Source organism: Polyodon spathula, chromosome 21 (assembly GCF_017654505.1).
Source record: "Polyodon spathula isolate WHYD16114869_AA chromosome 21, ASM1765450v1, whole genome shotgun sequence".
Classification (NCBI taxonomy): Eukaryota; Metazoa; Chordata; class Actinopteri; order Acipenseriformes; family Polyodontidae; genus Polyodon; species Polyodon spathula.
In genome coordinates this window covers 27,716,026-27,732,380 of record NC_054554.1, presented here as the reverse complement: position 1 = coordinate 27,732,380, position 16,355 = coordinate 27,716,026, and the positions used below count along the sequence as shown (strand labels likewise).

At 39.5% G+C, this 16,355-nt stretch overlaps 1 protein-coding gene across 1 annotated transcript; it reads left to right on the top strand.

Moving 5' to 3' along the window:
- The first annotated feature begins 13,091 nt into the window (after positions 1–13,091).
- On the top strand, positions 13,092–14,361 carry LOC121296259 (inward rectifier potassium channel 16-like). Its single transcript, XM_041221599.1, has one exon. The coding sequence runs from the start codon at positions 13,092–13,094 to the stop codon at positions 14,334–14,336; it is 1,245 nt and encodes a 414-aa protein (XP_041077533.1). The 3' UTR covers positions 14,337–14,361.
- The last annotated feature ends 1,994 nt before the right edge of the window (positions 14,362–16,355 follow it).

Genomic DNA, 16,355 nt, shown 5'->3' with positions numbered 1-16,355 from the left:
GTCTTGATTTACAGTTTTAAACCGGTGTTGGTTTTATTTTTCTTACACTGCAGTGGCAAAACAACCTCTAATAAAGAAAAACAAAGCAAACCTAGCTCTCAGCTGGCGCACTAACAGTACTTCATGTGGAACAAACACTAAATCTCTTACTCGAGGTTTTTTTTTTTTTTGTTACTTCTGCTTCCTTACTCCTCTATATCCGCATGACAAAGCTACAGGCTAAGTCATTTCTATCAAGGTATCATTAACTTTAACAAGCAGTTAACCAATTGACTATTATCCATAATTCGTTAAGGAAAAGCAGCTGTGGATTTTTCGTAGGCGTGCATACATGCAGAAACTTGTGGTCAACCCATTACACTGCAGCCAGGGAACAAGCTCTTATTATTCTCATACTAGTTGGATTCTGCACCAAAGTAATCATACAGGTCCCCTTTTAAGAATCAACCGCTTATAAGAATCAAAACACCACATTAATATTAATTTTAGGGATGCAATTCTCCTTAACCGAAAACAAACCATAACCAACATTTTCATAAAACTCCAAACCAAACAGTATCGACAAAAGATAAAACCGAATGGAAACCAAAATCTGCATGTAGGTGGCTCATATTAACATCCCTTAATCACAATAATATTGTGACATAAATGAGTACTGTGAGGAGATGTTCCTGATTGATACATTCATACTTAGTCTAGGTGTTCAGATCTCTAGGGCTGTTTTCTTTTTAGGTTTTTAAAATGGTTTGTTGATGAACGGTGATGTTACTGGTGATAGTATTGGCAGGCATACCCTAACTTAAACTAAGAAGTTTTTGAGTTAAAAAGTTGTTGAGCCAAACCATTGTGAAACTGGAATAACCCATAAACATGCAAAACCAGCTAAAGGGATGCTGTGTGGACCAACTTGATAGTAATTTGTGGAAGACTGGAAGTCTTACTAAGCACTTGTATTCAAATGGGCATTATAGTCTACCCCTTGGATTCTTAGTGCAAATATCTGTAAGATGCTTTAAATTAGATGCTTCTATGATTAGGTCAGGTTATTCTTTATTAAGGTAGCCCTGTTTACTGTGCAGGAATTTAAATGCGTTGCATTTGTCTGATTACTTTATTGCTATTCAAGTTTGATTGAATTCCAGAGGAACAGCCTTAGCCTTAGCCATAGTCATCTGTATTATAGTAAAAGGTTCTAATAAACCAGCATACTAAACAGTTATTTTGTCTGTGTTTTTTTTTTTTTGGGGGGGGGGGGGGGGGGGGGGGGGGGGGGGGGGGGGGGGGGGGGGGGGGGGGGGGGGGGGGGGGTGTAGCCTGGCAGTGGACCTGAGTTTTGGCTTTCTAGCGTTCTAGTTTTTTTGCTGACATAAGAGGACAATTTAATTTAGAAATGTTTCCTCATCAGAATAAAACGTCAAATGCTGCCAAACATCTTAGTCACTTTGAAGCCAATATGTTGATTAAATCGTTTCAATTTCGAAAAACCTTAAGAAGCAGTACTACTTAGATGTGTTTTGCCACTAGCAGTATAGAGACCTATTAACCAAGCTTGCATCACAGAAACTTCAGTCGGTTATAGACATGCTGTCGGCTTATAGAATACACACTGTATTTAAAAAAAAAATCTTTCAGCTAAAAGTGGAGCAAATGCAGTAAACCAGTCCTTATACAGTATTACGTAAACAGTACATAGGCTTAATCCGCTCAGCTGCACCACAATTAAAACATAAAAGCCTCTGTCATGATTATTTTTCTCACAGCAACATGAGTAATAGTTGAAGGTGACTCATGTTTTTTCCTGCGTAGGTGGGGCTCTGAAACCAATTGACAATTACACTTTTATTAGTTGATTTTATAATACTTGATCAAAGAAACAATGACAGTCCTTTTCCTTTGACAGTCCGATCTGGTCTTTTCTGAATTGGAGGGTTATTAATTCCATTACTGACTGTTGTTTAAGGTGCTTTTTTTCTGTACAAGAAAGTAGTTCCTAAAAAAAAATTAATTTTTTTTTTGTTTCTGTGTCGCTGCCAACTCACGTGAAAAACAAACAAATCTTGTCGTAAACAGTTAACCAAGCAGTTTTGTGTATTTTGTAAAACTATAAGCCTGGGAAACAGCAAATTGTCAGTATTCTTTACTTTGCTCTTATTTCAATCTTATTTTCTACTGATCTAATTGTACTTTATAAATGCTCTTAACTGTAATATGATAGTTTGTAATGTGATTTTCTGCTCTGTGTTATTTTGTAGTGTGATACTTTGTAGTGTGATATTTTGTAATAACTGTAAGTCGCCCTGGATAAGGGAGTCTGCTAATAAATAAATAACAATAATAAAGGTTGTTTGCACTAGCACAACATCTAAAACCAAAATAGCAAAACTCATTAAGCATTAAGGATGACTGGCAAGAGTGTATGGTGTTGCAGAAGCCATGTCTGAAGAACAGACAACAGTGACTGTGGGGGAGCTTGTAACTGCTGCGGCCCCTTCTCTCCCAGCAGGTGTCACTAGTAGACTGTGAAGGGGGTTGAGGATCCTTTAAATATCAACGTTGGGCAATCACTCTACCTGCATACTTTGCTTCAACACCTAAAACTGTGGAGTTAAAAAACACACACCAAAACCCAAGGTCGCTGGAGTACTCTGCAGTAGTGGCTGAGCTATTAAACACACAAAATTACATGCCACAAGGTAAAGAAATAAATCCCTCATTGCAAAACCCTGTGACTCTACCTATGTGATTAAAACAATGAAAAACACAAATGAAAAAGAGGTGCACAGGTGCAAATGAAAAAGAGTAATTACGTGGAATTTAATACAGGGGGTAAGTCTTTAAAGAAAGAGAAAGGCACATTTTCATTGCGGTTTAAAAGTAGCATTCCTATTGCTCTGAGTGGTTTACAGATGGGTTCTTTTTATTTTATATTTTTATTATACATTTATGATGTAGGCGGGGCGCTCTGTAGCCTCGTTTGTTTATAAACTTCAGATATGACAGAAACGGAATATTATTATCAAGTGGAAACAAGTTCCTATCAAGATATACAATACTTTCCAATCAGTGTAGAATTTGTGATATGATTGAAAACAAGCATGCTAACATTTGAAGAGTGACCTTAAGATAACATGGCTGGTGTATTTCATGGTAAATTCTTAACTAAATCTACGTCAACCTATAACATATTATGTTTGTGTTGGAAATGAAACAGTCTCCTGTTGTGTGGTGACTGTGAACTTTAAATGGCACCTATTACTGTATTAACTTGCATTTTATACAGCCTTAAAGCACAAACATACAATTAAGAATTATTGAAATAAAAACACAATTAAGCCTACCTCGCCTTTCAATACTGAATTTAGACTGGAAAGTAAAAAAAAAAACATAAAACTTGCATTGCTGCTCCTGACCAACGTGAAACTCTCTACAAACATGCGCATATATATATATATATATATATATATATATATATATATATATATATATATATATATATATATATATATATATACATACTTCAAGGTGTATGTTGAACAGAGGTCATGTTGGGGGTTCTGTGGACAATGAGGATTAAGACAGGCAGCAGTGAAACCTAATTGAAACCCAGCACAGGTCAATCACCCAGGTTGACCTCGGCTAAATCTCCAATGCATGCCTGCAGTCCCCTGTTAACCACAGTTAATGAGGTCCTGTTGTCTGTTGTTGTCTTTATTCAATTTTTCTCCTCTGCTGGTGACACTTAAAAGTGCTGGATTAATGTGCTTTGCTCTCCAGCTCTAATTCACCAAACTAAAATGTGTCAGCCTTGCCTGGCATGCTTCAACAAGCAATACAAAATATGAAAAATATTGAAATACAGGGGTTATTATTTAAATATGACTTGGGTGGGTGACATCAGCTGTGGAATAAAAGCAATCTGAGCCATCTTGATTCCTGCGGTGTGATAAACATCTAGTTTATGACCCACATAATTCCTCTTCTCTATTATAATTTGTCGTAGTTGTAGTATTCAGTCAATCAGAAGAGGACAATGCCCAAAAAATACCCTTGCAAAATATTGGCTAATGTGAATTAAACAGAGGTATAATTCTGGTTCCCTATGTATATGGTTGACTTTGTTGCTATTATTTATGCATGACAATATACTTACTTGTATTTTTTTTCATAGGGTTTGTATTTCTTGGAATCATGAAGACCTCAAGATTCTTGATCGAGAGTTAAAGTTATAGAAGGGTATGAATGTTATTTCCATCTTTGGGTGGTTATGTTCGCCGACAGGGAGAATTTATCAGAGAATTTAGGACCAAGGTTTTGCACTCTTGACATACAGTGCAATTATTTACATTGCAAGGCTAATGCCTCCTTTGCAACATTCTGGTTACAGCTGTTCTACATCAAAAAGACATGTAAAGCTTTCCCCATTAACATAATGGCTCTTGTAAAATATTAACCATGATAAAAATGCTAAATGCACTTAAAGGACTGCTTTGAACTCTCGACAAGATGAAGGTCATTGCACACCTTGCTGCAGGCTATGAACAGATTAGCTGCTAAACAGATGATCGTACATGACCAACCATGCAAGTTTTGCAGGATGCTATTTGAATCTCATGGATTGAGACAGGTCTCCCTCGGCTTCCAGCCAAAATCTTGTAAGCTTCTAAGCAATTTGCCTTTGTCTTGTTGTTTGAGATTACCAGCACACCAAGACGTTTGGTGCTCAGATTTTGCAAGCTGCAGAAAAAACTTTGGCTCCTATCAATAATGAGCACCAGTACCACTGCAAGGAAAAAAGGTGCAATGTAAGAGAAGACTCTTACCTCTTAACCCCCTTTGCTATACAAAGTAATAAGTAAAATAACTTTAAAATGCATTTTATTACCCTTTTAGCACTAGTAATGCCACTTCCCCTTTTCTTATGCTGAAGGTGGCACTTTTCTTGTTTTTAAATTTTAATTTGCAAAATCAATGCTATAGATGAAATGTTTCTACTCCTCCCTGGTGCCTAATCACTTTATGTGGGGTACTTTAAACTCACTGCAATGGTCTGTTCTAGCTGCTTCCCGACTATGTTCTCTACAGCAAGCGTACCAGGATGCAGCAGTTTATCCATGGCAGTTTATTCTGGTCGGTTTGGATTAAAGCATCCAATAGATGGTGTTATGGCTATTGGTATGTGTAGTAATGTAGCAAGCTGCTCAGTAGGGGGTTGCTTTCTCCTGTGCAAGGTGCCAAAGGGAAATTAGATTGAGTTGTATACAGTTAAAGCCAAGAGGATGAGAATTGTTTCTGTGGAATGTGACTTTGTCAGTGTTACTATGGAAAAACACTCTGAGCAAACATTGTACTGAAGCAGAGGTGTGCGTTTCTTAATGTTGGCATTGCATAACTGAGAAACCAGGAAACAGTGTTGCAGGTGTTTATTTTGATACATGGTATATTGACATAAGGGATGATATTTATACTGGGTAATTTGAAGCGTGAACAGTGAGTTTTGATTGTTACTTTTTAAGCTTAGCTGAGAGAGTCAAATAAAAAATTTTAAAAAGGGAAATGGTCACACAATATTTGAAGATATTTGCACAAACCAGTTGTTCTGTATAACTCTGTATTGTGGCGTATGCTCAGGCCATGCCATGCTTACTATTCCAGCAAAACTTGCTTCTGAAAAGACTCCTCAAGACCGATTGTGGGGAAGATTAATAGCGCTGCTCTGTGCTCTGAAGTGAGCCTGTCTAACACTAATATGTCCCACTCCCCACTTCACCTTACCTCTTCGCAACTAGCCCTGAGGAACAATTTAAATGACACTAGGTTGCTTTATAATATGTCACAAAAAAACACACACAAAAAAACACATTATGTTATGTTTATTTCGCCCAATTAATGTTAGCCAGTGTTTGACCCTTGCATATATTCCCTGTACTACTCAAGCATAATGATCCCTTTATTTTGGCTTGCTGCTGGGATGGGGGTTGAGCTGGAGAGCCGGGTGTTATAATGGGTAGGAGCTCTAGAGGGCATACTCAATGAATAGCAGTCACATCATTGAACACAGTGCCGAAAGACCTTTCAGGAGGTCCCCTGCTGACAATCTATAGCATAGGAACAGGGCAGAAAAGAATAGTGAATCAGGAAAACTAGCCAGATCCATTAATTAGCAAGAAGGTTTGCAGTTCACTGGAAGGTGGCCGAAGTCCCTCTGCACTGGTATTGACGTCACTGCCTAGCCTCAGGCTGAAGTGGACATTCTTTAAAAATGACATCTAATAAAGCATTGAATTTCTGAAGGAACCAGATCCCCACAGACCTAAGAAAACCAGCCACATAAAATGAAGTTGTAACAGGAACCTATCCGCTTCTTAATGAGCTTCAACGGCAGTGGTGCTATGTGGTGATGTTGGGTTCTGATAATGCTTCTGCTACGAGTTTTATAAATGGTATCTCAATGTAAATTCCATTCTTGAACAAACATGAATCCAGTATTTCTATTATTTAGCATGCTAGACAAGAAACATCTGCACAGCTACTGAGAGACATTCAACCAGCAGGAACTCAAAATTGTCTGTGCGTGGCTCCTGGTTATAATTTTTTTCCAAAGGCTATTCCACTACAGCACATGATATTACAGCATGGGATATTCTACAGCAGAGCAGGTTATTCTTTTTCTGCTGTAATTACTTTAGAGTGTCGGCCAAAAGGAACATTACAAAATTAAAAGTGACTTCTAATAAGACTCTGCAGTCTCTGCGTTCTCCCTTTTGCTTTTCATGCCAAGCTCAGATAAATTGATAGCAGCAGCATGATATGCAATGTATCAGAATCAGTTTTAAAAAAAGTGTGTGTTGTGTATCCCTATCAGTAAATCTCAGCCCTCCTATTACTACATTATACTTTATAAATACTTAATAGATTGTGGTAAAAAAAAAAAACATAAAGGAATTCATGTCATAAATGGTCGCAACAACATTAGTGTTTTATTTGACGGTTTTATGTAATATTTCACTGTAGGGTTTCACTAAACACACCCTTGAGATTCAACACCCTTTTTCTTCCCTGCCAGCTTCTCAAATGACCCCTCGAGAGTAATTGTCTCCAAGCATCCGTTTATCCACACTCCTTTAGTTTGATTTTCCACTTGTTGCATCAATTCTATTGTTTTTGTATGGCCTGGCATAATAAGATTAAGTCACCCTTATCGTTCTGACTTTAAGTTCAGGCTGAGTCACAAAAAGGTTTGCTGGTATTGTGCCATCTGTAATTCAGGGCCCACTGGGAACACAATTACAGTACAAAAGAGTTGGCTGTCGCAATGTGGCCTCTGTAATTGGAAGGAAACACACACACACACCTCTGCGGAAAAGCCACCTACACAAAAACAACAGATTACATTAATATGTTTGAATAAGAAAAGTAGTGTGCTGTACTCTTAGTTACAAGATTTTGGAGATAAAAAGCCGTAGGCACAGACAGACATTGCAAAAAAGCGAAATACAGTGTAAAAAGAACATGCAGAAAATGAATGTGTCAAGCTCTTCAATTGTAAATGATTTATAGTATCTCTTAGTATCGCTTAAGTTATTTTTCACACACCTGTCTGGAATACTCTTAACAGGTTTAGTCGAGTTTAAATGCTATGTTGTGTAAAAGTTGTGTTCATTTCAAATAACATTTTCGGGGGGGGGGGAGGGGGGATTTCATTACTGCTAATGACTTTTGATTTCTTGAAACATAGAGGAAAAGCTACAGGTTTAACAGTTTGGAAATTTACTCTACCAGGCACAATACACTGACTGCAATCAAAATAATTGCTCTGCAATTATATGGAAAATGATTCTGCAGCATCAGTGTGAAGCATATTACAATATCGAACTTCTTAGTCTGCAGTCTTATACAATAAAATGAAAGTGAAGATGACACGGTGTCATATCCAATTTGTAAAGCAGGGAAACACTCATGAGTCAGATTGCAAAATATGGAGTTATATGGGATAAATGCTAATCCCCATAGATTGAGGTATAGAGATGTGATTATTTACTTTAGGTGCATCCTACATTGTAAAACCTTACCAGCAGCTTTGCCAAACCACTGTGGGTTTCTCTAATGTCAGAAACAACAAGAATATCTCAGGGCGTGCAACTGCACACTCCCTGAACAACTTGCCTCCTGAGACTTGTAACCAGGTAACGATTTACCAAGTGTTGCTGTTGCATAGGAGTGTTTGTGACACAGAGACATGTCAGTTTATTTGTTGGGTATGTCACCTGTGACTAACAGTTAGTCATTCCTCCCAACGTTGGTTAATGTTTGGTTGGGAATCTGAAAGCCAAAGATCGGTCAAATAAATACTGCAGCATCCTAAGTTTCTCCTCACACCCTTCTGAAAAAGGTCAAAAGGTTTGAAAGGTTGAACAAACGGTGCTCTTTTCACAGGCTCAGAACTAACGATCACCAAGAAAGTAGCCTTGGTCGTGGTTTTGGGAAGAGTGTGGCAAGGCTGGGTTCTTTCTGCTCACGGGCAAAACAACCACCACTGCCATCAGTGCAGCTCTGCAGAGCAATAACAAATACAGTATCTGTATCTGGGGGGCTACAAATGATGGGGCATTTGTTATTCTGGAGGTGTTTTCATTGTGGTACCTGGATAAAATTGACACTGTTGGAAGTAAATAGTGTTTACATTTTAAAACAGGTGTCACTTCAGGGGGATTGAAAATACCACAATAGCAATACTGTGCTGCATCCTGCTGTTACAAGATCAACATTTTACCTTGCAATATGTCAGTGTGATCTCATGCACATGCTGATTAAAGCTAGATGACTTTTTAGTCAGTTCGTATGGTGCTTGCTTTTATGGCTTGATTGTAGCTTTTAATATGGTTGTTTGACCTGCGTAGTAATTTTCAATGTCGTTCAGGTTTGCAAAGCAGCATCTTCCTTTGTTTAAAAAAGAGAATTTTGAACCGAGGCATGATTATTTTCAGGAAGCCTTTCAGTATTAATCATCCTCTCTTCTGCATTCCTATAAATTTAGTTCAGTATTTTTGGCTACTAAGGGGAAATAGTTTTAGCAAGTGCCAGGCTGTTGGATAAGTCAGAGAGTGATTCAGAGTTCTTTCAGTTATTTCGGGAAGACCTGGTGTGTGACATTGGCTTGCCATTCACAGTTCTGGCTTTTAACTTCCTCTAGTGGGATGCTGGGATCATATGATTGCAGTTTCCAGACTGTCATCGTGCACAAACCAAGATCAGTGTATGGAATCTTCCGGTGACGACTCCAAGACATCCCATTGAACAATCACCTGCTCAAAGCAGATAGACGTCACTTACTGCTTTGTCTGCCAGAAAGTCAGTCATATGAATTACAGCTATAATAATTGGTAAGTTCATCAATAACTACAGCATAATACACTCAATGGCAGAATAGGTGGAAATGCTAAAAGTAAAAGTATTTGGTAAATGTTTCCACTGGAAGTCCTTGTCATTGAAGACAGAGAGAACGGATTCTGGTGGGAAAGTGAGAGTGAGTGAGAGATTACCTTTTAAGAGTAAAAGCAAATAAGTAATTTGTTTTTCCATGAGTTAGCAGCAGGCTCACTCCTCCCACACAAAAGTCTGTAAAGCATGGCTGGAACTGACGACAAGCCAAATTAAAGTAGAGTGTGCCAAGCATTGTTCTTCAGTGATGAGATTGCTGGTGTTTGCAAGATATTAAAAGAAAAAAAAGAAAGAAGGAACTTCACAGCACTCCTGGATGCTGAGGACAAATGACGTGTTTGGTTGGAAACACCGAATCATGCACAGGGTCTGAAGTGTTGAGGTTAACACAGAGGACACCCAGAGCTTTGTATTTGCAGCCCCTGGGCTTGGTAGAGAGCCCCTGATAGTTTATTTTGGTGGTTGAAGTTTTGCTCTGACAACCAATGGTGTTTTCTGTAAATGGCTGATATGGACTTAACAGGTCAGACAAGTTCTTGTCAACAGTTCATCTGTAACTATAAAACACTTGATGGTAGAATAGGTTGTGTTACTAAGAATGATTTCTTATCAACCGTCCACATCGCAATATTAAACTTGCTAAAAGCCTTTTCTCTAAATCCTTGTATTTTTGTAAGTTAAGGAGTGTTCTAAGGACAGCGCACTGTCCTTTGTTTCCTACTTTTAAAGGATTTTAAGGCACGGTGCTTATAAAGCATTGGAAAATTATACACCTTTCTTAATATGGCATCAGCATGTCAGTGATGCGTTGTACCTGCTTAGCGACTGTGCTCGCTAATTCCACGTTGCTAGGAGCAATATCGAGAGAGCACCATGGCGATTCATTGCTGTCTCCTGGCAACTATCTCATTATACCAAACTATTGACACAGAACAGAAATTATAAATGGTAGTGATGCCCAGATTTGTGTCCTAAAATAGAACAGGGATCATGCAAAGTGCGCTAGCAGACAGAAAAGGGACATAAACACAAAATCACATGAATGGAGCCCGTGAACCAACTGGGAAAGAGGGCGTTGTCACATCCAAATAGTTGTATATAAGTACTGATAATACACATCTCGAATTTCCTTGGCACGTACAATATCTCAGTGGTAGCTTCAAGCATTCTTCTGTGTGTTGCTTCACTGCATTATCTGAACAGTGATTTCAGAGCTAACAGGACCCAAGCAGGAGTGCTGGCATACAGACGGTCTCCAACAGTAAAAAATCTGTATAGAAAATAACTTTTTGAGACACTGTTGAATTGCTGATAATTGATAATGTCAACTATAATGTACACAGGGGTCAGGATATACTGCAAGACTAAATAGTCACTGAGGAATGGCCACAAAGGATGGTCATTGTAGCCATACAGCATATTTAAAGTGTTATGGAAAATGTACCAATTCAACTTATCTTATTCTTTAAGCATGTGTGAGGGGAGGCCTAATTGTTTTTACAGCATGTAGTGTATTTATGAAAACAGAGGAGAAGTGCTTCCTTTTTGTGTCTGACCTAAGTGTTAGCCAATCAATATAAGCCTTGGTGTTGCAGGATTTGCCCATGAGGGTGATGCAACTGTGATAAGGTCACTGGTTCACAAACTGGAGCACACTGGAGCAAACTTGAGCTGATCTTTAAGTGGTGCCATGTTTATGATTTATAGCGATGAAAATTGGTAATTTATTCAAATGTTTGCCTCGGGCATGTGGATGTGTGCAAAGCAGACTGCCTGGGTCCTGGCCGAACGCTGCTGTTTCCTAAGTCACAGCCTGTGTGTTCTTCCTTGTCAAGAGAACTGTAAATGTTTTGTTTGTCTTCCAAGTCTCTGATTCATTCACTGAGGAGGAGTCGTGCTGCAGACGAGCATGTTGCACAACAGCCTGGCTGCAGCCCAGCTTGTGGTTTTGCATCACTGTGTGTGTGTAAAGTTGCAGCTGACATCGATTCTCAATTACAAAGACGAGCAGCTTGCTCCTGTCAGCTCCACACAGGCGTGAAGTCTGTGTGCCTGTATATTTCCCAATTTAAAATGCAGCATAAAATTGATTGAAGTGCTCTTTGCCTTTTAGACTTCGGTTCATATTGAGAATATCCTCTTGCCTGAAATATGCTGGCGCACGGATGGAAATTGTAAAGCGTTTCCCACCACTTGCTTAAAAAAATATTTTAAAAAAATCGACCGCATTTAATGTGGCTCAGAGGTAGCATGGCCTAATGGTTCAAACTTAGAAATGGGAAGCATGATGGCTTAAGAGTTGGTCAAGTGGTCAAAGCTGAATGATTAAGATGCACTGTGGCCTAGTGGGTAGAGCTGAGAGACTGAGAAGCAGTGTGGCCTTGTTGTTAGCACCTATTCAAACGAGAGAGGTGGAGGTAGTGTGGTCCATGAACTGTGAGGCAATGTGTGAGGATATGGAGCCTAAAAAATGTACTGCTGCAACCAGAGGAATGAAAACAGCCATAGGTCATAAATGGGTGGGTTCTGCTTCCAAGAATAAAAAAAATGCTTGATAAATCTTGTGAAAGTTCTTCCAAGGCATAGAGACAGAGACAGTTGGTGACCACAGTGATACAATTTCATTTCAGACATTCCATTGCTATCAACCAGTACACACTGGGAATCCAAGTGGCAATATTCATACCAGTGTGCATTCCCAATCCATTCTAATGCCATTGGTAGAGTATCTTCAGTAGCTCCAGTGGAATTTTTAAACTTTTCTGTAAGGGCACCTCAACTCTGCTTTCTTTACACCAGGTGATGTGTATTCGGCTGGAGAGGAGAATGAAAGCATTTGAGTATTTGTGTTTGATACCCCCCCCCCGAGACCTCTCCCCTCCTCAGCTCACAGCACTGTTGTCAGTCGCAGGAGCTGCAAGAATGAGGTCCCCAGGTGCCTGTGACATGAACAGGCAGCCTTGTTCTGAACCCAAAGAAACTGTTTATAAAACATTTGCAGACAGCATGTCTCAACTCCAAGCACTGAACAAGATCCACAGCAGAGAGGTTTTTAAACAATCTAGTACTTGGAACAGAGAACAAAGAACACCCACTTGAATTCAAGCTCATTGTATACTCCTCAGTGCTAGCTCAGCTGTAAAACATGTTGGAAACACAAACACATTGTTAAAATGCTTATAGTGTTGCAAAATTGTGAATTTTAATTCTGTTTTCTTCTTGTTTTGCTACACCGGGTTTCTTGTACACTCTCACACTCTCACCCTCTCACCCAAACATACACACCTACAATCCTGAACATACATACACACCTACTTCTACTGAAGGTAAAATAACTGTAGTACAACAGAAACTTAGCTCAATATTATTGATATACCACACAGCACTGCAATAGATCACCAATGTGTATTGGTTCAAACCATTTTGATAACATTAGTATGTCAAAAATAAAAATTCTACGGTCATCCAATGGCTCACACCAAAGGTCACCACTACAGCTAGATCTTATGACTGAGTGTTTGAAGTAAGGGACATGTCTGATTTTGCCATCTCTTTTTACTTCTCTCAGGATTTACAGAAAAGACTCTTTGAAGAACAATGTGAGTGCGCCGCTGACTGCCTATAGGAGACACGTTGAGCAACTTTGAGCAGAGATGAGTGCTAACAGCACCAACTACACCACCATCCTGCACTCAGAAAAAGGAGGGAGTCCCAGCAGGAGTGGTTTCCATGGAGCAGGTGGATGCAGAAGGCGCTACGTGCAGAAGGATGGCAGCTGCAATGTTTTGTTGCAAAACCTACCGGGGGAGTTGGGCAGCTACATGGCTGACATCTTCACTACCTTGGTGGAAATAAAGTGGCGTCTCATGTTCCTCATCTATTCGCTCTCCTACATCCTATCCTGGCTCTTGTTCGGGGCAGTCTTCTGGCTGATCGGATTTTGGAATGGCGACATGGAGGACCAAGAGAATGAGCCTTGTGTCTACAATGTACGCAGCTTCACCGCAGCGTTTCTCTTCTCCCTCGAGTCCCAAACCACCATCGGCTACGGCTACCGCTGTGTGACAGAGGAGTGCATGCTTGCTGTCATCTTCGTGACACTGCAGTCCATCACCAGCTGCATCATCGACACCTTCATCATTGGGGGGGTAGTGGCCAAGATGGCATCCGCCCGGAGGAGGGCACAGACTGTTGGCTTCAGTGACTGTGCAGTAATTGCCATGAGGGATGGCCAGCTCTGCCTCATGTGGCGTATCGGAGATTTCCGCCAAAACCACATGGTGGAGGGCACAGCAAGGGCACAGCTACTCCGCTACCAGGAGCACCCCACCGACAAAATGATCGTGACTTACCGCGACTTGGAGCTCTCTGACAATGAAATTCTTCTGGCCATGCCAGCCCTTTTAATCCATAAGATCGGTCCTGCAAGTCCCCTGTATGGGCTGAGCTGGCAGAGCTTACAGCAAGAGAATTTTGAGCTGGTGGTCACTTTCACTTACACAGGGGACTTTACGGGAAGCTCACACCAGACACGCACCTCCTACATCCCTGCTGAGATCCGCTGGGGCCAACAATTCCGAGACTTGCTCGTAGTGAAGGAGAAGTACTACAAGGTGAATTACTCCCAGTTTCATGAGACCAGAGAGGCGTGGACCCCAGAGTGCAGCGCTGAGGAACGCGACTGGAAAGAACAAGAAGTGGCTCCACAGCCAAGTGACGCAGGACACGGGCCAAAATCCAACACACTTATCAGGGAGCCCCGTGAGAGTGCAGGGATCACCATCAATAGAGAGAGTGTCATTCCTCCCGATAAGTCATGGAACATAGAACCAGATGAGCCGCTGATTAAAAAAGCTGTTGTGATGTTAGGGAAAGTTTCATGGGAGTCTCAGATGTGAATTATGTATGGAAATTTACAGAGAGAAACTGTTCTTCTTCATTGAAAGCTACTTGAGGATTATGGTAAGGCCATATTTGGCCCAAGCATATTTCTATACAGTTTTTTCTTAAAGAGTAAGTAGCAGGGTTCCAAAAAATATAGTTTTATACGTCCCCACATGTTGCTACAACTGTTTAAATAACATGCCTGTACTTTTTCTTTTCATTGTTAACATCCTGACAACTTTTTACACTTAGAACTTTAACCAGTTGCAGCCCATTTATTCAGCGCTTGTCGGGTCCAATTTATTTTCACACGCGCTGCTTATTTTATATGCGCTGTTTAAAATGTTTTTTTTTTTCAGAGTAAAACAGGTTTAAAAGGCACTAAATCATAAAAGGACACTCAGTACTGCATCACCAGCCAAGTCCACCCCATGTTCACTGTGTTTTTCACATACCTCTTTATAGACATGCATACTGATAAATCCTGTCTTGATCACTCGTTTCATCACCAAACTCCTCAATAATGCGATCCAAGACATTATTTTATTACTATAACTTCTCAAAAAGCTCTACAAATGTCTGTGATATTCTTTGAGCGCTGGATGCAGAAGCAGCGACCTCCTTTGTTTATGTCTGTGTTATCTCTGTGGTGCATGGGGCTGTCAGATACGCCCTTTTTTTGGCTTCATTCGGATCCTATCGGACTCACTTAGCCATTGAAAGGTTTTCTCTGCTTTTTCCGACGTCTTTTTGATGATGTCGGACAGGTTCCGACATCGGACCGGAAAGGGAAAATTGTAATGCCGGACCTGGTCCGACATAGGACCGCAAAGCATTAAAGTCTGTTTAAAAACCCTTCTCAAAATGGCCGCTCTAGTGCACTGGGGTTTGAGATCTGTCCTCTAAATCACTGCAGGCAGAGCAATTAAAAAAAAAAAAAAACATAACAAGTGCTCTGGCTTTTCTGTTCCGTGTCACACTGTGGATCCTTATTGCTGTGTTACTTGTTTCACTATGTGGACAATAATCCCTACACTATCAGTGCAATAGAGCAGCCATTTTGAAAAGAGCTTTGAAACAGACTTCAAAGTTATACATGTAAAAAGTTGTCAGCTTGTTAACAATAAAAAGAAAAATTACAAGTCCGTTATTTAAACAGTTGTAGCAGCACGTGGGGACGTGTAACGCTATATTTTTCTGAACCCCGCTACTTACTTTTTAAGTAGGTGCTTAATATATACCCATAGAAACGCTGAAGGTAAAATCCTGTTGGAGCTAAAGTCAAAATTGGAATATCATTTTAGAGCCAGATTTCAGCTGTTCCTTGTTTGCTAATCATGATTTTAGTACCGGCTGTGAAAATGTCCCAAGTATTTTTACAGAGCAATACATCTCTTGCATGACTTGATTCTGAACAGGCTTTGTGCATTTTGCAGCTTTAGAGGTATATGTATAAGTATATCAGTACATCAATTATTTGAACATACTTTAGCCAATTTCTGTCTCATGCATAATAAAAATTAGGCAGAGTAATAAACGCAAATGGAAAAAGAAAAGACCAAAAGGCGAAGCAATGCGCTGAATTACTGTTAAGGAAACACAATTGCTTTTTATGTTCTTTGCCCAGTTATTTCCCTTTTAATTGATTTTATTTTTCCATTTCAGAGTTTCCTTCGACTAAATAATTTCCCTTTTACTGTACATTTCCACAAAAAGGCAAGTCCCTGTGAAATTAAGAAGCACTAGGACATTTGGTGGGACCCACAAGAAAATAAAAAAAACTTCCACTGGCCAATGAAAAAATTGTGAACGAATTCTCCCCTCTCTGAATTCTCTACTTTAACTGGCCTATACTTTAAGAATATATATATATATATATATATATATATATATATATATATATATATATATATATATATATATATATATTATATATATATATATATATATATGTTGTTGTGTTTATAAACATATTATGGTATATATTGTTTTCTACACAAATATTGACAATGGTATTACTTATATTATGGCAC